Below are 22372 nucleotides of genomic sequence, written 5' to 3' on the forward strand. Positions count from 1 at the left end.
AAAAGATTCTTTGCAAAAGAAGTTATACTAATGGCAAATAAGAACATGAAAAGATGTTAACATCAATGGGTGTTGGGGAAATGCAAATTAAAATCATGAGATACCCCTATACACCCATTAAAATAGTTTAAAAGACTGACAACATTAAAGGTTTTCTAGGATGTGGAGCAACTGGAATTCTTGTACACTGTTGTTGGGAAAGTATAATGGCACAATCATTTTGTAAAACTGGCAGTTTCTTATAAAGTTAAACATACCATCTATTCATTCTACTCCTGGGTATTTATTTACTCAGGAGAAATGAAAACATGTTCACAAAAAGTCTTATATATATGTCCTTGAAAGGTGTCCTTGATAATCATAAAGTGAGAAAAGCAAATTTTAGAACATCATGTGTGATAAACGATCCTACTTATATAAATGGAATGATAAACAACAAACTTTATCCAAATTACTTCTTGGAATGATAATGATGCTTGGTGGGGAGGATCATTAACTTTGCTCTTTTTATGATGTAAGGAAATAAATGTGAGAACAATTTCTGTTCAAAAAATTATTTAGAGTTCATTTGGTTCCTACAGTTGAGGACTATGAATAATCTTTAAGTAAATATATTAACTCTAGTTTTGTTATTTAATAGGTTAGTTTAAATAAGCTTTTCACTAACTTTGAAATTACACTGGTACCTATAAATGAAGTTTCTCATTGATTGACAAGTTAATGGGATTTGCTCTTGGTGTGGACGTGATGTCCCATTGTTGCTTTCCTTGTTTGGCCCCAGTTGAATAACTTCCATGAATACATAGACTTACAGAATGATAGATTATTAGAGCTGGAAGGAACCTTAGGGATTCATTTGGTCTAGTGGTTTTTAAATGTCTTCCAAAGTACCCTAGTGGTTGCCACTGGCGGAGGGGGGCTAGGTACAGAGCAGAAAGGGAAGGCCGAGCAAGTGGATTTCTAGTCAGGCTTTCAGCCCAGTCCCCTCCCCCTGCCCAAACAGAGCAACTCTACTTTGATCTGTTGTATTTATATGTTTTCTGCATACGATTTTATTTGGAAAAATAATTTGAATGCTTTGGGGGGAAAAAGACTGAAAACAGTGATTTCAACCCTTTCATTTAACAGATTGGAAAAATGATGTCTGGAGAATTTGAGATGTGTTTCCCAGGGTCTGTTCATACAGAGTGATTTGTTTGGAACCTGTTTCTTTCTGTTCTGGATATTGGATAGATTTGTCCACGAGACTGCTGCTTTACAACTCCTCCTGGATTTACCCAGTCACTGGGGTCCCACACACTTGGGGCACGCACACACACACACACACACACACACACACACACACACACACTCTTCATTCTCCTACCACTGACCAGTCAGTAACGTAGTTTGGATCTCTGTTTAAGATAACATTTCTATTGAATGTGTTTGCTTCCTATTTCAGCTAGAGACCATTTCTAACTGAGAAATGGCTATCTAGAATCATATAACTTATATGTTACAACAAACAGGGGAGTTTATCATGTTTTCAAAATGTGGTCTATAGAGCCCTAGAGTTTGTGGGGCCCATCTGGGGACAAGTACAGGGTTCAGGAGGGTAGGGCCTGGTTGCTACTTGGACTCCTCAAATAGCAGCTTAGTTTTATCTTTTGAATGTACTGGGCTTTCAAAGAAGATTTCTCTGGAAGAAAGGCTTTCTGCTTTGAAAGAAAGAAGAGGAAGAAGGAACGGAATTGTGTCCAGCCTCTCACTGTAAGGGTGAGGAAACTGAGGGCCTGCAGTGTTAACCTCCTTCAGCTGGAAAACCGGTGTGTGGGACATTGAAAGAAGAGTCGGCCTTGGGAATTCCCTGGTGGTCTAGTGGTTGGGACTCGGTGCTTTCACTGCTGTGGCCCGGGCTCAATCCCTGGTCGTGTACCATTTTGCACGGTGCAGCCAAAAAAGAAAGGGTGGGCCTTGAGCCGAGTGAGCTTGGGACAGTCTTTGGCTTCTTTGAGCCTCAGTTTCCTCTTCTGTAAATTTGGGATGCTAATCTCTACATGGTTTTGTTGAAGCCCAGGATTAGATAATAACCTAATGGTTGTGAAAGTATTTTATAAACTGTAAACCCCTAGACTGGGGGTGAAGTACCCCCTCACCCCAGGGACATTTGGCAGTGTTTGGTGCCATGTATGGTTGCCATACTGGGGGATGGGGGAGTGGGGGGTACTGACATCTGGTGGGTCGTGGACAGGGATGCCGCTAAAACAACAGCACCCACGACAAAGGAGTACCAGCCCCAAATGTCAGCAGTCAAGGTTGAGAAATCCTGCCCATGACAAATGTAACTTCCCTAGACTTCTCATTCTTTATGACTCCCCTGCCACAGCCCTGCCAGACTACACTCACCCAACACAGGGTCGAATATTCATACATATAGTACATCTGTACACACAGACTCTTTCAGCAGAAACATAATGGGAAATGAAGTGGAAAAAAAAAGAAAAAGGCACAAACAGGATAATTAGAATGACTTTTTTTTTTTTTAATTTGGCCACACCGCATGGCTTCTGGGATCCTAGTTCCCTGACCAGAGATTGAACCCGCTCCCTCAGCAGTGAAATCGTGGAGTCCTAACCACTGGACCACCAGGGAGTTCCCTAGAATGACTTTAAAGAAAGCATAGCTTATAATTTTTAGGTCTTTTTTTTTTTGACTAAATACATACTTGTAAAAAAAAAAAGAATTGTATTACTTAAAGTGGAAGTCCATTGGAATCTAGATAATGATTATTAACAATTTAACTTCTCTTTTTTTTTTTTTTTTTTTTTGCGGTACGCAGGCCTCTCACTATTTTGGCCTCTCCCGTTGTGGAGCACAGGCTCCGGACGCGCAGGCTCAGCGGTCATGGCTCACGGGCCCAGCCGCTCCGCGGCATGTGGGATCTTCCCGGACTGGGACACGAACCCATGTCCCCTGCATCAGCAGGCAGACTCTCAACCACTGCGCCACCAGGGAAGCCCTTAACTTGTCATTTTTAAAAGAAGTGGAGAAAGTGAATTTGAAATGCTTTTTATTTATTTATTTTTAGATTTATTTATTTACTTATTTTTGGCTGCATTGGGTCTTAGTTGGGGCACTTGGGATCTTCCGTTGCGGTGCGAGGGCTTCTCTCTAGTTTTGTGGCATGGGCTCCAGAGCATTTGGGCTCTGTAGTTGCGGCACGTGGGCTCTCTAGTTGTGGCATGTGAGCTTAGTTGCCCTGCGGCATGTGGGATCTTAGTTCCCTGAGCAGGGATTGAACCCGCGTCCCCTGCATTGGAAGGCGGATTTCTTAACCACTGGACCACCAGGGAAGTCCCTGAAATGCTTTTTAGAAAGCATGATAAGAACAAGAAATAAAGGATAAAGAGGTGTGCTCACTTCTGCAGCACATATACTAAAAAAAAATGGAATGATACAGCGAAGGTTAGCATGGCCCCCGAGCAAGGATGACACAAATTCGTGAAGCATTCCATATTTAAAAAAAGGGGGGGTACCACTTAGAATAACATTTTGGAAGAATATGGGATATGAAAATATGGTCAATATTAATGGAGGATGGGGAGCCATTTAGAAAAATGGTACAAGTGAGATGTGTCTGGGAGAGAGGGCAGATGGGGGGGCAGATTGCAGTGTGGCCCAGGTGCTTGTTTAACATAATAGAGACCCACGACCAAGTTGCTTCAATTGTGTATTTCTTCAGGTAGAATTTGATTAATAGTTAACAGTGTATATGGGAGGAATTGAAATCCATTGCTTTTACTTCCGTTTTCTTTATCCAACCTAAACCTGCATTAGAATGCTTAGGATAATTTGTACTTATTATAACACTCTGACATAATTGTTGACGGATTTGTAGACCTACTTTATTTTGATAAATGTTAGAACAAATGTTTCTGATTGTTTGTGAGAACCTGCACATATAAACTACTCAGAATTCCTTTTTTGTTTGTTTTTTTTTGTTTGTTTTTTTTTGCGGTACGCGGGCCTCTCCCCGTTGTGGCCTCTCCCGTTGCAGAGCACAGGCTCCGGACGCGCAGGCTCAGCGGCCATGGCTCACAGGCCCAGCCGCTCCGCGGCATGTGGGATCCTCCCGGACCGGGGCACAAACCCGTGTCCCCTGCATTGGCAGGCGGACTCGTAAGCACTGCGCCACCAGGGAAGCCCGAGAATTCCTTTTTGATAGATTTTAAATGATTAACTGAAGCAAATGATTTGAGCAACATAATTCACTTTTTACTAGGAGGGTAGTCCTAAGAAAGCTGCTAGTTTCTTGGCATCATTTCAGATGACTACATTGAAGTCCATGAGTTGTAGGAATTTTTTTTTAACCATTTCAGCGTAAGCCTGTATGTGAGCTTATAATATCCCCCTCTGATTAGAAGCAAAAATACAGTATATTACTGCTCTAATCTTATGTTGTCTTGACATTAGTATAAATGCTACTAATCTTATGTTTTCCCAGAAGAGATTGGCTGTGACCATTGAAAAAATTACTTTTTTCCCCTTGTTCCAATTGCAGCTTGAAGTTCATTTTATTTCAGTGCATAGCTTATCTTTTGGAAGACTTGTTTTTTCTTCACTCAGTGTATGAAAACTAAATTTTTGGTTTCTTAATGTATGCAAGTCCAGGGATTTGGAGAGGTTTATTTATGGGGCTTTGTAGAGTACTTATGCCTTTAAGAAAGACTGTAGGCTTCCCTGGTGGCACAGTGATTAAGAATCCGCCTGCCAATGCAGGGGACACGGGTTCGAGTCCTGGTCCAGGAAGATCCCACATGCCGCGGAGCAGCTAAGCCCGTGAGCCACAACTACTGAGCCTGTGCTCTAGAGCCCGCGAGCCACAACTACTGAAGCCCATGCGCTTAGAGCCTGTGCTCCACAACAAGAGAAGCCACCGCAATGAGAAGCCTGCTCACTGCAACGAAGAGTAGCCCCTGCTCGCTGCAACTAGAGAAAGCCCGTGCACAGCAATGAAGACCCAATGCAGCCATAAATAAATAAATAAATAAATACATTTTAAAAAACAGAAAAAGAAAGAATGACTGTAGAATACTACTGTAATAGAAAGTCAGCTGGGTGCTGTTTCCTAAACCTCATAGTCTTGGGCACCTTATGAGAGCTAGATTTTTAAGAAGACATTTAAATTAAATTAATTAATTTAAAAATTTTATTTAATTTTGGCTGTGCTGGGTCTTCGTTGCTGTGTGTGGGCTTTCTCTAGTTGCGGCGAGCGGGGGCTACTCTTGGTTGCAGTGCGTGGGCTTCTCATTGCGGTAGCTTCTCTGGTTGCGGAGCACGGGCTCCTGGTGTGTGGGCTTCAGTAGTTGTGGCTCGCAGGCTCATTAGTTGTAGCGCACGGGCTCTAGAGCGCAGGCTCAGTAGTTGTGGCGCACAGGCTTAGTTGTTTCGCGGCGTGTGGGATCTTCCCGGATCAGGGCTTGAACCCGTGTCCCCTCCATTGGCAGGCGGACTTTTAACCACGGCGCCACCAGGGAAGCCTGAGAGCCAGATTTGAACAGCAAGGAAAAAGTTCCTTGCTCACAGAGGTCCCCGAAATTCAGACAAGCCATTCCCACACTTTTGTGAATGCTGGTCTGGGATAGTCACCATTTGCACCAACACTACCTTAATTGCAAAACCATTGGTATATTTTTAAAATATTTGACCCCCTTTTCCATCTCTGCATCTCTGTCCATGACTATATCTTTACCTAAGCATCCCTTATCTAAGAATCATCATAAAGTGTGGTCACTCCCACTCCTCAGAAATTCCTAATCCCTGGTCAGAGTTGTGCTTTAACCCGTCCTGCTTACCTTTAGTCCTGCTTACCTTTAGTACCGTCTCGCATTTCTGCTAGGCATGGAGTACACAAAGGCAGGGGCTGGGGGGAGTGTGGTGTTGAGGAGAGATCAAAGTATGTAGGGTCACATTTTTCAGTCAGATAGCAGAGAAGGGAGAATCAGAAGCGTGGACCTAGCTCCCACCTGGCCTACTGCAATGGCTTTCTCCTAACTGGTGTCTCCATCTTGGATGGAGCCTTCAAATCTGTCCTCATTGCTGTGACTGGACTGTTGTAAAGTACACATCTGATATGTTGTTTCCTTGCTTAATTTCTGCCACTGCTTCCCTACTGCTTGTAATAGAGGCCAAGATCCGTAGTTTGCCATAGGAGACTGTCTGGCTTTATCTCCCACTGCACACGGTAATTTAGTGACCGGGAGCTCCTCGTAGTGCGTTTCTCTCGTCCCCTTCTCTCCTGCCCCCTTCTCTAACCCTCCAGGATGGTTTGCATGCCCTTCTCAGTGCGTCTAGCACATCCTGTTTCTGTCATTGTTCCTTGTACTTCGAGTTTCTAATTATCAGTAGGCTCTAACACTAAATAATGAACTTACTGAGAGCAGAACCTTATTTCCTGGGGCCTATCATAGTGCTTGGCACACAGTGGGTGTTCAGTTTGTGTAATGAAGGAAATGCCCACACATAGTGTTGGCTAGGATGAATTTTGGAAGGTATTTAGTTTCCTTTGGTAAGTCAGGTTGATTAATAACTGTATATCTGTGAGGAGGTCACACCGGTGGCAGGGTTAACATGGTGACCGAAGACGAGGTCTCTGGAGTCAGACTGCCTGGGTTCAAATCCCAGACATGTGACCTGAGGCAAGTTACTTAACCTTTCTGTGTTTCAGTTTCTTGGTCTATAAAATGGGGCTAATAAGAGAAGTTTATTGTGAAGATGTAATGAGGTAATTTAATCCTGAAGCATTAGTGCTTAGCAAATGCTCTTCACTTTATGTGATGTTATTTGGTGTTCATGAAAACATTGTAGATGTTGCATTTTTATAAATCAAATTATATTTTAGATTTGTTAAGGGAATTTGGTATTAAAAGGTTATTTGATGACTTTTAAATAGCACCAATGTTTATTTTTATTTATTTATTTATTTATGGCTGTGTTGGGTCTTTGTTGCTGTGTGTGGGCTTTCTCTAGTTGTGGCAAGCGGGAGCTACTCTTTGTTGTGGTGCGCAGGCTTCTCATTGCAGTGGCCTCTCTTGTTGCGGAGCACGGGCTTTAGGTGTGCGGGCTCAGTAGTTGTGGCTCGCAGGCTCTAGAGCACAGGCTCAGTAGTTGTTGCACACGGGCTTAGTTGCTCTGCGGCATTGGGGTCTTCCTAGACCAGGGATCGAACCTGTGTCCCCTGCATTGGCAGGCGGATTCTTAACCACTGTGCCACCAGGGAAGCCCCATCACCAATGTTTTTATAATTATCCAGGCAGAAGTTCTCAGCATTTTCTTCCCCACTGCACCCCCCTCCCCCCAAAACCCCAGATACACATACACACACTTAATCAGTTCTTAAGTCCTGTAAATTCTGCCAGCAAAATGTCTCTTCTTTTCCAAGTAATCCTACACACCTTAGTCAGCTGAATCTTCCTAAAGCACAGCTTCAGTCACGTTATGCCTTTCTAAAAACTCTTCAGGGAAGCCCCTGCCTCCTGAATTAAGTGCTGTGCAGACTGCTCGGTCCAGCTTCTGGTGCCTTCAGAGGCCCCCGTCCCTTTCTAGCCTTGTCTCCTGCTCTCAGAGACACGCCTAGACTGCCCCCACTCCCATTTCCCTGCACAAGCCCTGCTTCTCTGTGGCCGCTGGGTAGGGTGCGCCACCCCCCTCCCCAACTCTTGCTGTTAAAAGTCTACCATTTAAGACAACTCAAATGCCACTTCTTTCTTGAAGATTAAAAAAACCCAAAAACTCTGCTAAATGTGTTCCCACCTTCCTGGCGACCAGCAGAACACTGTCCCTCTTCCGGCACCAAGGATCTGCTTTTGTTCAGTTTTCTGGATACCTGACTTGTTATTCCTTCTTGATCCCAAGCTCCCCAGGGAAGAGACTGTCTTATTTATTTCTGACCCTTGTTGAACCCAGTACTCTTGCCCTTCAGTGCTCAGTAAATATTTGTTCTTGAAATGCTTTTTGTGGTAAAAGAAGGCAATTACAATTACTGTGTGCAATGCACTGTTTTTCCAAGCTTTTTACACATTTTATATTGTTTCATCCTTGCTATTCCCCAGTCAGGGATAGGCAATATTAGTATTCCTGTTTTTCTATAGAAAGAAACTGACGCCTAGAGAAGGTATATAATTTGTCCAGGGACTGAGACATACCACATACCTAATCAGTATTCTCAGTCATGTTTAACCTATGTTACCCCCAAGTCCACATAACCCTATAACTGACGTGTAACCACTGGGTAACATTTCGCACTTTTTGAAGAATAAACACTACATACTCTAGTGATGTGCTCCAAGAGGAAAGAAATTTATCCCCAGTGCCTTCTACTTAATAAATGCTAATAAATATAGATCAAGTAAATGTATAAGGAAAAGAAACCATTGGTTCTTGTTTCTCCATTGGTTTTTCATTTGAATCAGAAATAGGCAACAACGTAATAGCTATAATGATGTATACATAGGGTATAATGAATCCCTGATTCTTTTTTTTGCGGTACGCGGGCCTCTCACTGTTGTGGCCTCTCCCGTTGCGGAGCACAGGCTCCGGACGCGCAGGCTCAGCGGCCATGGCTCACAGGCCCAGCCGTTCCGCGGCATGTGGGATCCTCCCGGACCGGGGCATGAACCCGTGTCCTCTGCATCGGCAGGTGGACTCTCAACCACTGAGCCAGCAGGGAAGCCCCCTGATTCTTATATTTACTTTCACAAAGATGAGAATCCAGTTACTGATATTGATGAGGAGGGGCTGGAGGTATTGAGAGGGAAGGGACTTGCTGGAAAATACCCGTTGAATACTGTGCAACTGTCCCTTTTGAACAGTTTGAATTCATTTTATCTCCAGCCAGTGCGCAGAGGGAAGTACATCCCAGCTTGACCTGTTGACTGTTTCTCATTGATTCTAAGTCATTTCAGAGTTTTGTTATCACTCTTGATAAGTCAAACATCTGTGGTTTCTGTTGTTTTCTTGAGGGATTGAAGAGTCACATAGTCATAAATTACCCATGCAGAGCACTACAGTCCAGAAAATCCAGAAGAACACTTTGTGTCATGTAACAATAGAGTAGTCTCCCTGCTGCTCTCCTGACCTCTCCCTGAGGTTTATCTCTGCGGATAGGGAAGAGCCATGATTTTGGAGTCAGACAGCTTGGGTTTGAATTCCCCTTTTTAGTTGTGTGTACTTGGGTAAGTCACTTAACCCCTTTACATTGTTTCCTCTTCTGTAAGACAAGATCATAGTACACCTCATAGCTGGTTCTGTAGATCAAATGAAATAATATATAGAAACGGTAGTACAGCGCCTGCCACTCTATAAGTGTTAGTACCTCCAAATCGCCCTCCCCCCATAAATGTAACACATGGCATCTTTTATTGTGTTTATTGAAACTTAATAATTCTTCATTTTCAATGTCCCTCTAATAATTAATCTTCAGAGCGTCTTCACATTTTCCTACATACTATGCCCACATGTGAATTAACTAACTATATTTTAGTAAAATGTGTACAGCCATGTTTCTTTTTTTCATTCTTGGAAAGTTGTACGACTGTCAGAATTCTGAAAGCTAGATTATGTGCTATATGCACTCATTTAAAAGGACCCTTTTTGTGAGTTTGGCTTTTCTTCAAGCAGAGCACACGAGTAATGACTTCCACATTTACCTTCCCTATCTTTACTGCTTTCTGCTGACTGCTTTACTTGTTCTGATCAGAATCCTGGTATTTGATGTCCACCCTAGAAATTCCTACAGATGTTTCAGCCTCTGTCTAGTCCGATAGGCAACAGGAAGGTTAAGGTCTTGTAAAATAGCCACCTTCTTAGTCTATTTCCTACATTCCCTGCAGCAATGTTGACTTGTGAGAAGCTGATTAACACAGACCGCATTTACCATCTCTGGGCCTTTGGTCTGGCACACTTTCTTGGTTAATTCACATGACTTGGCATTTACACATGGACACCTGGGACAATCTGTCTTTGCCTCAAAGGATTAGGTAACACAGTTTGGAGTTGACTTAAAACTATTTTTTTCCCCCTCATAAATTGGGCCCTGAGCATCTTTCATAAATCAGGAATGTTTCTTGGAAATGTAATTCTCACCAAACTCAGTCCCAAGGGTACTTTTCTATAAAAGCACGTTCTTGTTTGTCTGTCACAACAAATGCATTTGATGATTGTAATAGTGTTGATAGAAACATGATTGAACAGGAAAGCACACCCATTCTAAATAGGCCAGTTTCATATTAATCCATGTTCAAAGCATAAATATAGCTTTGTTAAACACAAGACAGCTCTAGGAAAATCTTTATTATATTTTAAAGCAAAATGTTTTAGTTCAGCAGTGAGTCTGAAGGAATCCCCTATTTTTTAAAAAACATGTAGCAAAACCTGATGTATTTCTATAAACAGTTGCTAATGCCTATGAAATAAAGTCAACTATGCAAAGAGTGGGAAAAATAGATTCTGATTTTCATCTGTGGTTCACCCACAGTGTGATCCTCCACAAGCCAGGGAGTTGTGTTTTAGTAGAGGATTTAACTATTACCTTACAGTTTTGAGATCTTTTGAGTTTTTTAGAAAGGTAGCAGAACTTACTACTTTTTTTTTTTTTTTTCTTTTTAGAACTTACTACTTTTTATTGAAGTCTGTGTCAGACACTGCAGATACCTTTACCTTTTCCTAATACAGCAACCCTAGGAGATGGTTTTCACTCTACAGATGAGCACGTTGAGGGCGGGCGAGGTTAAAGCACTGACCTAAGGTCAGAGAGCTGGCTGGTGAGGATGGCCCAGCGGTCTGAACTGGGGCTGTCTCGTGACAGCATCAGTGCTCTTGCCACCCCACTCAGTGGGAGAGTAAATCTCTCATTTTTTGGAAGCTGTATCTTTTCTTTCAGACATTTAAGAATAAAGTTGTTTGGCCCATGGCTCCTAGGATCTTGAAACCTTGCTTGTAGTTCCTGTAGTTTCTCATCTTCATAAGCTGCCAGTTGAATGTGGTAGTTAAGGTTTTGCTCATACATCTTGTTATATTATAAACTTAAAATGGAGTTGCTTTGCAAGTTTAATTTTTAGATGCAGATGAAAATTTAGCATTGATAACTACACATTAGACTTATGAATTTAGGAGCTTTGTTTAAAATGTTAACTATAAGCTGGAGTGAGATCTTAATTATATAATCAATTATTGATAAATAAAGTGGGTCTATGGTCTTCTTTCCCCTATGATCAGTTTTTCATAGAAATGTTTTCTAAGTGACTTTCTAAGGATTTTTTTATGCCTCTCCCAACACTGAGTTATTCTTCCTCAGTTGAAAGTTCATTGGCAATTGCGACTTCTACAAAGTTGATACCACAGGAACCTTTATTGCTCCAACTTGTTCTGCTTAGGGACTGATATCCAAAGTACACTTCTGGGACTTCGCTGGCAATCCAGTGGTTAAGACTCCGCGCTTCCACTGCAGGGGGCCTGGGTTTGATCCCGGGTCGGGGAACTAAGATCCTGCATGCCATCCGGTCCGGCCCCCCCCAAAATTCAAAGTACATTTCTACCCCAGGACTGCAGTCAGATTATGTAGCCTGCTTCTTAATTCTTGCAGATTATGTTTGCTTTCTCAGTAATTTCAGTGAAGTCAAGCTTTATGATATATGGCATGGTAAGAGCAAAGACTTTCCTAAAAGTTGCATTGATTAACTAGAAATGGTCCATATGTCACAGTGAGGGCCATCAGCATAGTTCCGCCCCCCCCCACACAAAGTGTGGCTTAGGGTATACACTGGTATCCTGCTGTTGGTTGTTATTCTTTTAAATTTGTTATAAACTCCACTTGGGGATGTGATGAGGCAGTATTTTTTATGTAGTTAGTGGAGCAACTTCTCTGTTGTTTTGTTACTAAAATAGTATCAGATGAATTGTTAAGGAATTGCTTCTTTCTAAAAATGTGTGTTTATCTACTAGCTGGTTTTATGATGTCCTTTTGGGCACTAAGCATGCCCTAAAGTGCAGGGGTAGATTGATTCAGAGTAATTTCTTTTTGAAAGAATTTGTGCCAATTCTTTTTCCTTTCCAGAAGAAATGGTTTCAGAGCACGGGCTTCCTGCCTAATGTCAATTCCATAAGGCTTCTCTGTTATGGGGTGGGGTTTTTTTTTTGTTGTTTTTTTGGCTTCTTTGCCTTGCTCCCCACCCCCCTTGGTGGACTTTGCCATTAGGAAGATGTGTACCTACAATCAGGCATTTCTTTACTTTAGGGTTATTTGTCATTCCAGACATCATGGGCCAAAAGAACAGGCTTAAAAGAGGAGGCAGAGTTATATAAATTTTATTCATAGTTAAATATTTGCTTCCAGGGAAGGTGAAAAATGCTTTGTACTTTTTCCTTTGGCTTTTTCTTCTAAGAGAACTTGTCATGCAACAACAAAAAAAAGTGGCCAAAGGCAGAGAAAACTCTTCTCTTTTCCATGTTGGTTTGTTTTCATTGTAAGACAAACCTTTCATGTTTTATTGTTATGAAGTTTAAACCTGGCCTAGAGGTGCCAATCTTTAGTGGAAACAGCTGCAGAGTTGGTGTCCCCTAATCAGGTGGGACTTTCTTTGAAGCAACATGTTGCCTTTTAAAAGAAAATTGAGCATGTGAGAACTTGAACCTGTAAAACTCATCAGCAGTTCCACCACTGTTTATCTCTTAAATAACCGAGGTAGCTAACTTAAAGTAACACGTTGGCATTTAAACATCATTTTCCATATTATTTTTTCTGAAGAGAACAGACTTGATATTTTGTGTCTTAAAAATATAGAAGTGGAGAAGAAAAGTCTCATAGGAATTGAAGATGTAGCAGCCCAATTTAACTAAGACTGTAGAGTACACTCCGTCTTTGGGCTAGTCTGAACTGTAATTTTGATCTCATATTTATACTTGCAGGTAAATGCCTTTAATCGGAGCAAAACTGGATGGTCAGGCATATACCTGAACTTAAATGAAGTCTAGAGAGGGAAGATTTTCTGCTCTGTACTGGTTGATGTTGAAGCATTTCTCCTCTTTGTGGTTGAGTGATACTGGTAGCAGTGGGTTTAGCATCGTTCTTGGTCTACTGTTAGGAAAAGTTGAGCATCAGAGAGCTTTCTTTCCTTGGGGGAAAATAGGAGAGACAGGCATGGAGTCAGAGGGACAAGAAAAATGCTGAAATATTTTCCTTTTGGGCTTTTGATTTGTTTGCCAAAAAATTGCCTTCCAGATGGAGAAGACCAAAAGCTCAGATTGTAAGCCATTATGTTTTTACTGGCCTAACTCCCCATCCCATTGCCTGGTTTGAAATCTGTAGGCCAGTCCAAATTCTTTACCTCATTTTCTAGTACCAATTTACTGTCTTACTCATCTTCCAGCTGCAAGGGGGTGAGGCAAGTTGCTTTGAAATTGAATCCTGTGCCATTTTATAAACCAAGCAACAGCAGATTCTTGCTGAGGACTATCGATTGTGATAGTTGCCATTTCCCTGAAGTTTTTGAATCACACCTACCAGGTAGACTTGTGTCTGTGACATGTGCTGTAGGATTAGTCTGGGAATGAATCGGAACAAGCCCATCTGGCCTTGTGCAGACTTGTTACTACCCTGGTTGCCTAGTGTTCTGGGCTGTTGCATAGGAAGCACAATTTGGTTTTTGGCTGTATCCTACTTCGTTGGCAGTAGAAATCTTGACACTCCAATTTCCCTTGGAGGTAGTGATTGTTTAGGGGTTTAAGTTGTAGGGGAATCCAGTGTCAGGACATAGTGGGTATAGTGGCTTTGGAGTCTGACAGACTTGGGCCCAGTTCATTGCTCTTCCACTAACTGAGCATGTCCTTGAGCAAGTTATTTTCTGCATCTGGAAACTGGGGGGTAATACCATATCAGGGTGGTGTTTGGTTTAAAAGATAATTTTATTTTTTTCTTTGGTAGAGTAGGGAGGGAATGTTGGGTACTCATGGGAAATACTGATGTTTGTTCCTTTTCCTTCTCTTTATAACAGCCTTGAATAGGTTAACTATAGTGGTCTGTAAACTGACGAGTTTTCCATCATTATATTAAATTACATAGAAATTGGGATGACATGAGTGATCTTCAAATGTTGCATTTTAAAGTTGGGCACCAGTACCTAATGCAGAGTCTATTGGACAGTACAAAGTAATGATTTTTAATTAAAATTCATATTTGTATAGGATATAGTCATAGGAAGGAAACACACATCATGGCCACCTATAGACGGTAAGAGAAAATTATCAGAAATCATTCTGGATAATAGCATAAACACTTTCTTCAGGCCAGCATCAGCTGGATTGTTGCATAGGTGAAGCAAAAAAGGTGTGGATTAGCTTGTTTGCTCAAGACGAAGTTCTCTGTGTTTGGAGCAGAAAGGTCAGGTTTGCTGACTGAGGAGTACTTTGAATGTTCACACTGCAGTAGCCTAAATTCATGGTTAGACAGGAAAGAAGCTCTTGGAATTTCAACAGCACATATTTGAAAACCATTAAGGCAAGTGAGAATTGGGACTTTTATGTGGTGCTTAATTGTAAAGAGGTTGGTCAGGGTCTCTGTTGGACCTTGGAGCAGACACTTAGTAAAGAGCGTCAGAATACTCTGAAGAGTCTGAAAACAATTAATCTGTCAAGTCTGGGGAAAAAAAAGTCAGATCTTAGCTGTCTTCCTTGGCATGTATAACTTACTTTTTTGATAATGGAAAAATAAGTTTATCTCAAAGTTTGGGACATGTATCTCTACAGTATGTGAGATGATTTTTTTTCCTAAAGTAGTACCACAGGTAAATGTTTTTCTTTTAATGGTTCTACATTCATTTTAACACACCTTATGAAAAAAATATAGGTAGCACTCAAATCTATGATTATACCAATATTTTTTAAGTTGAGGTTGAATTTATATAATTAAATACATACATTGATGGTTTTTTCAAAGAAAATAAGTGTGCAGGTGAAGTACGCATTAGCAAAAATTATGACTGTAGCAGTGACCAAGGTTTGAGAAATATTGGTCAAAATGAGAATTTAACCTTCTTTGTTTTCTTTTTTTAACCCCAAGCTTACGTTCCTATGAAGTTTGATTTAAAATTAGGTATTAAAAAAATTTTTTTTCTACCAGATCATTAAAAGAGGCTTGCATCTGTTCTTTTATTTTGAAAGATAGTGGTTAAAAATGCCCTATGAGTAAAATGAGGAGAGGGGATTAATCTTCACACTTGAGGAGGTGCTTTCCCTCTCTCTGGACACTCTGACTTGTGTTTGACTTGTGACAACCTTTGGCAACTGTTCTGGATCACTCCTTTGCATCTTCCTCAAAAAGTAGCCATCACTCAAAGTGCTGAAACGACAAGGGGAGCTTCCTGCTCACATTGTTTCCCTGATGTGCTGGCTGTGGCACCGCTGCGGAAGGTGGGTGGGAGAGCCCAAGGTGCTGGACGCTGTTCGCAAGCAGTGCAGAGAGCCTCTACTCGGGAACTGCCTCCTGGTTTGTTCTCCCATCCCTAAGACTTGTTTAGACAGAATGGTGAAGAAAGTTCTTATACCCTATTGGGGCAAAGGGACCAAAGTCATAGATAAAGCCTCTGACAACAAGAAGGAAGGTTAGAAATGAGAAAATCATCTCTCTACCAAATTAAAAAATCTGTTTTATAGGTGTTCACATTTATGAAATGTTCGTTTTGTTTTTGTCATTACTATTAAGATATTTAACATGTTTTTCCTCCCTCTTTGTAGGTACTGGTTTTGGATTAGGACTTGTTTTCTCACTTACCTTCTTTAAAAGTAAGTGTGACTCTTCCTACCTTTACAACATAATGTCCTGGTGTATAGGTGCACATGGCAGGGACACTTCTGGAAGGCATGGCTACATGGCTGCCAGTCCATCCTTTTATGGGTTTGGGTAGGCCTCTAAAATGAGCTAGACAAAGACCATGGACTCAAAAAAGGTCAAAATGGGCTGGGCATCTCCAGAATTCCCCCTGAGCATTGAGTCAGGGTGCCTGATATCTTCATTAAAAAAAGCCTGTACTTTATGCCAGTGAGTCATTTGGCCAAATCTACACTCTCAGATAATTCTAATTAATTATAAGTTTTTCTAAAGGAACTTGAAAACGAGAGTCCTGCTGGTAGTAAAAAAGTAGACCAGAAATACCCATGCTTTTTGGCCAAAAATTCTCCTAAGCAAAGGGCAGGAAATGTCACTTTCATTTTGTGGAAGAACTTCTGCAGTTTGGATATTGAATAGAAGCCAAAGGGGTCACTTTGACCTCTTTCCATGAAGAACTGGTGGGGAATACACAACTAGAGAATCATAATTCACACATAGTGCTGATGTGAAATAATCATGGCATTGGCTTAAGAAAACCTCATGACTTACTAGAATCAAAATATGTAGATATTGGTGAAATTCTATTTTTTAAAAAATAAATTTATTTATTTATATTTATTTTTGGCTGCGTTGGGTCTTCGTTGCTGTGTGTGGACTTTCTCTAGTTGCAGCGGAGGCAGCAGTCTGCTCTTCATTGCAGTGCATGGGCTTCTCATCGCGGTGGCTTCTCTTGTTGCAGAGCACGGGCTCTAGGCGTGCGGGCTTCAGTAGTTGCAGCACGTGGGCTCAGTAGTTGTGGCGCACGGGCTTAGTTGCTCCGAGGCACGTGGGATCTTCCCGGACCAGGGCTCGAACCCATGTCCCCTGCATTGGCAGGCGGATTCTTAACCACTGCGCCACCAGGGAAGTTCCAGAAATTCTTACATATTTTAAAAATTCAAAGCCCTTACCGAAAGGTGGTTTTATTTCTAAGTTTAAGAGTTAGTTAATATGAGCAAATGGTTAGAACTGACATAGAAAAGTTAAGAGGTTCAACTGTGTCTGCTGTTTTCATATTGTACGGCTTATTAATACCTCAAATCTAGCAGCATGGGTACTTAATAGAGCCCCCTTTCCCATTTTTTGGCTGGTGATTAAACGTTGACAGAAGTGTGTGGCATATTATAGTCAACAGTATGATGCATGTGGAGTATTTATTGAACCCTAAGCAAATGTATTTAAGCTGGAGAAAAGCTTTATTTTCTCTTAATGGTTCCCTATTGGGATTTTCCTTTTCTGCTCACCAGGAAGAATGTGGCCATTAGCCTTTGGCTCTGGAATGGGCTTGGGAATGGCCTACTCCAACTGTCAGCATGATTTCCAGGCTCCATATCTTCTACATGGAAAATATGTCAAAGTATGTACAGAATTGATATTTCTCTTTCTTTCTCCTGAGTCCCCGCAGAATTCTTTAGAGCGCATATAGTCGATAAATACACTGTCATGTCACTGCGGCACCACCGAGACCCTAAGTGCTCAGGAGTCTGCCTCAGCGTTTATCCTTAGGGTAAAGTAGATCCGTATTAAATACCTGATACCTGTAGGTAGCACTTGTGTTCGAGATCTCAGAGTGCCCTGTAAACATCTCACACACGTTCAAGCTAAACCTAAAGACTTCTGAACTCAGCCATTATTCTGCTTTCTACTGAAGAGCGCAGGTTCTTGACTGTGAGTCCCACATGATTTTGCCGAAGTCCTTGTCTACAGATGGGTTTTTAATGATGCAGACAGGATGAAAAAGTGTAACACATGCCTCAAGAGGAAGGAGGTAGCACGGTTCCTAAGGTTTTTGTGCGTAGCAGCCCTTCGGACAGAGGTGGTATTTATTTTTGTATCCCCAGGGCCTGGAACAAAGTAGGTGCTCAAATAAATGTAAAATGAATGAATGAAATAAATTGTATGTCTTATTAGATGTGCTAACGGCCTCAGGCTTATTAAGGCATAACCTTTATAGCAACACAAGCTTCATGAAGAGCTTCACATTCTCTGGTTGTGTAGAATCATCTACTTTCTTGGTTACCCTTGAGCTAGAATCACTGTGATCTGGGCAGCAGCAGGGGGCCAGTGGAAAGAGCACAGAAGCCAGGACACCCAGATGTGAGTCCTGGTCCATCACTTGCTTTCTATGTGCTCTTGAGTTTTTCACTTCTGAGATTGTTTTCTGTCTGTAAAATGAGGGTAGTAATTTCTGCCTACAGGGTTGTTGTGAGGATTAAATGTGAAATGTTTTTAAGCTATGAGGTGCTATATATATATATAAATAGAAATGTTGGTTATTATAATTGAGGCCAACTAAGAAAGGGTGACAGACTCGTTTGTTGTTCCACCATAATAATAAGTAGGGCAGAAAAGGAGGTACAAATGAGTGTCCCAGTTCTGGTCAAAAGCTGTAGCCACGAGGGTGGCCGGATCTTAAATGACAGTATGCCACCACAGCTCGGTAGCCTCTGTCTGAGAACGTGCTCAGACGGTCAGCTGCCTACTGAACAGCCGGTGCGGGCCTGGGGAGGGGACTGGGAGCAGGGGAGTCGGCCAGTGGGGAAGCCGGGCAGGCGTCTCGCAGGCCCTCTGTAGTCATGCCCCGTCCCCGCGCCAGAGCCAGGGTGAGCTGATCAGAGGGACAGCGCAAGTGAGCAGAGGCGCAGCTGCGGGGCGTCAGCGCTGACGACAGGCGCTTTCCACTGCTCCCTGGCGCCTCGCTCTTTGGCACCACGGCTGAAGTTAGAGGAGAACATAAAGGAACAGGGAGAGGAGCTTCAGGTCTTTTAATTGTTTGAAATGTTTTCATTGTTCCAAACTGAGTTGTGATGGATAAATGGCTCAGGGGTGGTTATATGTGGATGTATTTAACGGCTGAGAGTTACTGTGGAAAATATTGTTACAGTATTTACAGCCTTGTGCGTACGGCTCCAAAATGGCCTTTTGTAACTTTATCTGAACTGGAGTCTGTGCCTTGATGTCGTCATCCTCCATTCTCTGAAAAGAGGAACAAAATCCCAACTTGGGGCTTTTTCAATGTAGTCATATCATGGTAATTGCTTGCGGAGTGCCTGCTATGACCTGTGGACCATCCTAGGCGCTCCATCTTTACATTCTTTCTCTAGACCTCTCTCCCAGTAGATTTGTGAGAGAGGTTTTACTACCCTCATTCAGCAGATGAGAAGGCCGAATTTCACTGAGGTTTAAGAAACTTGCCGAAGTTCCTGTCATTGGTAGGCCATTTGATTCCAGAGCCATGCTCTTTCCAGTCACCTGGGATCCGTCCCTTTGATGGGTTTTAGGAATATAGTTATCCAGGTACAGACTGTTCAGCCCTGTTGCGTTCCTTTTCTATTTTCCCCCCTCAAAGATTGAGGAGCCACTCTGAAGAACCTGGGCTGGAAGGATACAGTCCTCTTGTGAGACAGATTTAAAGCAAACAGAGTGGTAAGGCTTGGGGCCCGTCGGTCCTCTGGGTCTGACCTGCAGCAGCAAGTTAGAGAGGGTTGTCGGAACGCTGTGTGCACAGTTCTAACCTGAGTGTCCTTCCTTACAGGAGCAGGAGCAGTGACTCACGTCTGAGAACATCCCGGTGGGAGGGAAAGAGAAATCACGTTTATTCCTCAGGAATACTGAAGTGCCCTGGAGTAAGCTGACACTCTTCTGTGACAATGTTGTCAGTAATGCTTTCAACTCCAGCACACTGTTTATGTATTTGAAACCAAGTCTGTTTCTTGTTTTGTATTTTCTCTCTGGAAATTGCAAGGAGGTGGTCTTGAAAGAAATAAATGAAACAAAAATAGGCAGCCCAGTGCATTGCCTGCGTTTCTTTGCCTTTAAAGGGTCTCTGAGCAGGAGGAAAAGTATATTTGGACTGCCAGCAGCTGTAACCGCCTGGTCCCAGCCTCTCTTTAGAGCCTTACTGGAACCACAGCCGTTGTGCATTCCTCCCCACTCGCCCCTTAACGTGTAGTTTCAGAGCTGCTTCCACCTCATAAATCGGAGCTTGGAGAGTGCTGCCGCGTTGTCCGAAGAAGATGACAAATGCCTTGAGGATCCTCGCTTGCTCTGGCCGTTCTTTAAAACCCTGTGTTCTCATCCTCGGCCCTGGCTGGGCACGTCTCAGCTGTGTCTGCTGCGCTGAGGTCGGGTAGTGGGCTGTCTTGGCAGGACGGGACCTCGCTGTGTCTGTCAGTGGCCCACTCCATTGATGGCATGATTCCCCACAGCTTCAAGGAGCTCGACACCGTCCGGGCCTCAGCACTGGGGGCTTTGTCCTGGGGGCTGGGGAGAGCTCGTGGCTCACACAGCTGGCCGGAAGGCCATGTTTGGGGTTGATTTCATCTTCACATAGCAGCTGAAGTCTGGGGACGAAAGGGCCACTACTCATGCCCCTCTGTGAATTTATACCTTTGGTTTCACTTGAACCAGGGAGGCTAGACACAAAAGTAGTATTGTAGCAATTTCTTCTAAAAATGTGCAGAATCTCAGAGCTCAGTCTTTCAGATCTTATTTCTCCCTCTTTATAATAAAATTAAGATGGGTGGAACTTGATCCCACTTGTCCCTTTAAATGCTGATTGAGCATCTGCCGTGAGCTGAGCACTGTTATAGGCAGCAGAGATAAATGGATGAGAGACAAGACACAGGCCCCTTTAAGGAGCTTAGAGTCTGAAGCAAAGACAGACACTCAAACCCTTTCTGACACTGGACGAGGAGTAGTGTAGACAAAGTGCAGTGAGAGCAAAGGAGAAGGAGCAGCTAAGTCTCCTTAGGACGGCCTGGCAGAGGAGGGGAGAACGCGGGCTGAAGCTTGAAGTTCATTGGACCTTCCAGACAGACAGGAAGAGAGGGAAGGTAGCTTTTGCAAAGGCTCAGAATCATGGCAATGCGTTTTATTGTTGGGGAACCACAAGAAGGTCAGTATAGCCCGAGTATGCAGGGGCAGGAGAGGTGTGGAGGGATGGGGTGGGCATCAGGGTGGAGCTGGTGTCTGACCCCAATTCAGGAACAGTGATTAGACAATTCTTGTAAGTGTAGGTATACCTTCTCCCCTTTTCCTTCCTCGTCCTTCACCCCAGCCCCCTTCCCAGAAAGGTGTGCTAAACTCTGGACCAAAACAGGCAGCAGTGGCTCTCGGCCCTACACACTGTCCAGGCTCCTCTGCTCTCTGGGCTTTTTCATTTCTTTGGATCAGTTGAAGCCCAAAGATGGGCCTGAGCCCAGGACTGGAAGTCATGGCCCTGGCCTGCCATAGCCATTCCGCTGCTTTTCACTCTGCCCTCTTCATTCCATGATCAAGACACTCACGTAATTGAAAGAAAAATAACCTTACAACCCGTTTCATCTCTTACACTTTTCTCCATATTCGCTTTAAAAGTCACTGTTTCCTCCCAATTCTTCCATCTTTATTCAGGCAGAGAGAATAACAGGTCCCCTCCGAAAAAAGACAAAAACAGAAAACACAGCATGCCCACTAATTCTCTAGATGTGTCAGTAGAATATGGAGTGGAAATGGACACTGGAATCAGACTTCTCTATGTCATTCGTTATTAGGTTTTAGGCATTTATTCGGATGGACCCCTTTGCCCGGCATCTTTGAAACACCACTTGTGTGTTTTGAGAAACTGAGCTCTGTGAGGGAATAGTTCTGGGCAAAGGCCAGCCAAGGGAAGCATTGGCTGTTTGCTTTAACTCCAGAGTACTTTGTATTCCCGCCTTGTAGCTCTTAGCAGAGACTGGCCCAAAGCACAATGCTCGATCTTGTCCCCTCTCCCTGCTCCCGTCTCAAATCACCTTTCAGAAAGTCCCAGCTTGTTGGCAAAGGCACACATTCTGTTCTACTTTAAGTTTCATCAGAAATTCAAGTCCTCTGGGGCCCTGTTCCCTTGTGGGCCTGTGAAACTTTGCTTTTTGTCTGCACTTCTGGAACTAAATACAAGGAAATTCATGGGTTTGGGGAGAGAGTGATGGGAACCCAACTGGGCACAGGATACTGGGATAAAGGCTGTGGCGCCCCAAAAGTGGCCTGCCCTGCCAACATATATAAATCCATACAGTCTGAACTTGACACTGTATAATTCGGCCCAGAACAATATGTATTTTGAACTCATTTAGGTGAATGACTTTGGCATTCTGAGAACCCACTGGGGGAGCCTTTATCAGGCTGCATTTGCCTTGTGCAGAAGTATGCCTTTGTTCTGAGAAATGGCCTCAGAACACACTCTGTTGAGCTGTCTCCTTGATTGTCATCCTCTCTCACCCATTTCAAAAGATCCACGGATGCAGTCTTGAAATCCTGCTTGCAGGAGATGCAGAAATTGGGGATGAAGGAAATATCTATGTACTTTTGCTTTTAGTTTTCCCAAACCTCACTGTTTACTTTTTTTTTTTAATGTAACCAAGCCATAATTATATTTTACTTGTCATGGTTCAATCTGATTGTATTGTTGAAGGACTATTTTTGAACCTGTCCAAATAAATTCTGCAAAGT

The 22372-nt window shown here is 42.8% G+C and overlaps 1 protein-coding gene and 1 non-coding gene across 2 annotated transcripts in view; both read left to right on the forward strand.

The window, feature by feature from the left end:
- Nucleotides 1-19686, forward strand: part of MICOS10 (mitochondrial contact site and cristae organizing system subunit 10) — a 36720-nt gene extending 17034 nt beyond the window's left edge. The window contains exons 2-4 of the mRNA XM_060015402.1: nucleotides 15769-15816; nucleotides 17149-17258; nucleotides 19437-19686. Coding sequence (XP_059871385.1) covers nucleotides 15769-15816; nucleotides 17149-17258; nucleotides 19437-19451 — 173 coding nt within the window. The 3' untranslated portion in view covers nucleotides 19452-19686. The remainder of the gene's footprint in view (nucleotides 1-15768; nucleotides 15817-17148; nucleotides 17259-19436) is intronic.
- Nucleotides 3395-3503, forward strand: LOC132416210 (U6 spliceosomal RNA). Its single transcript, XR_009517491.1, has one exon. It is a non-coding gene; the product is annotated as a U6 spliceosomal RNA (small nuclear RNA).
- Nucleotides 19687-22372: the final 2686 nt, after the last annotated feature.

Source organism: Delphinus delphis, chromosome 1 (genome assembly GCF_949987515.2).
Source record: "Delphinus delphis chromosome 1, mDelDel1.2, whole genome shotgun sequence".
In the NCBI taxonomy this organism is placed as follows: domain Eukaryota; kingdom Metazoa; phylum Chordata; class Mammalia; order Artiodactyla; family Delphinidae; genus Delphinus; species Delphinus delphis.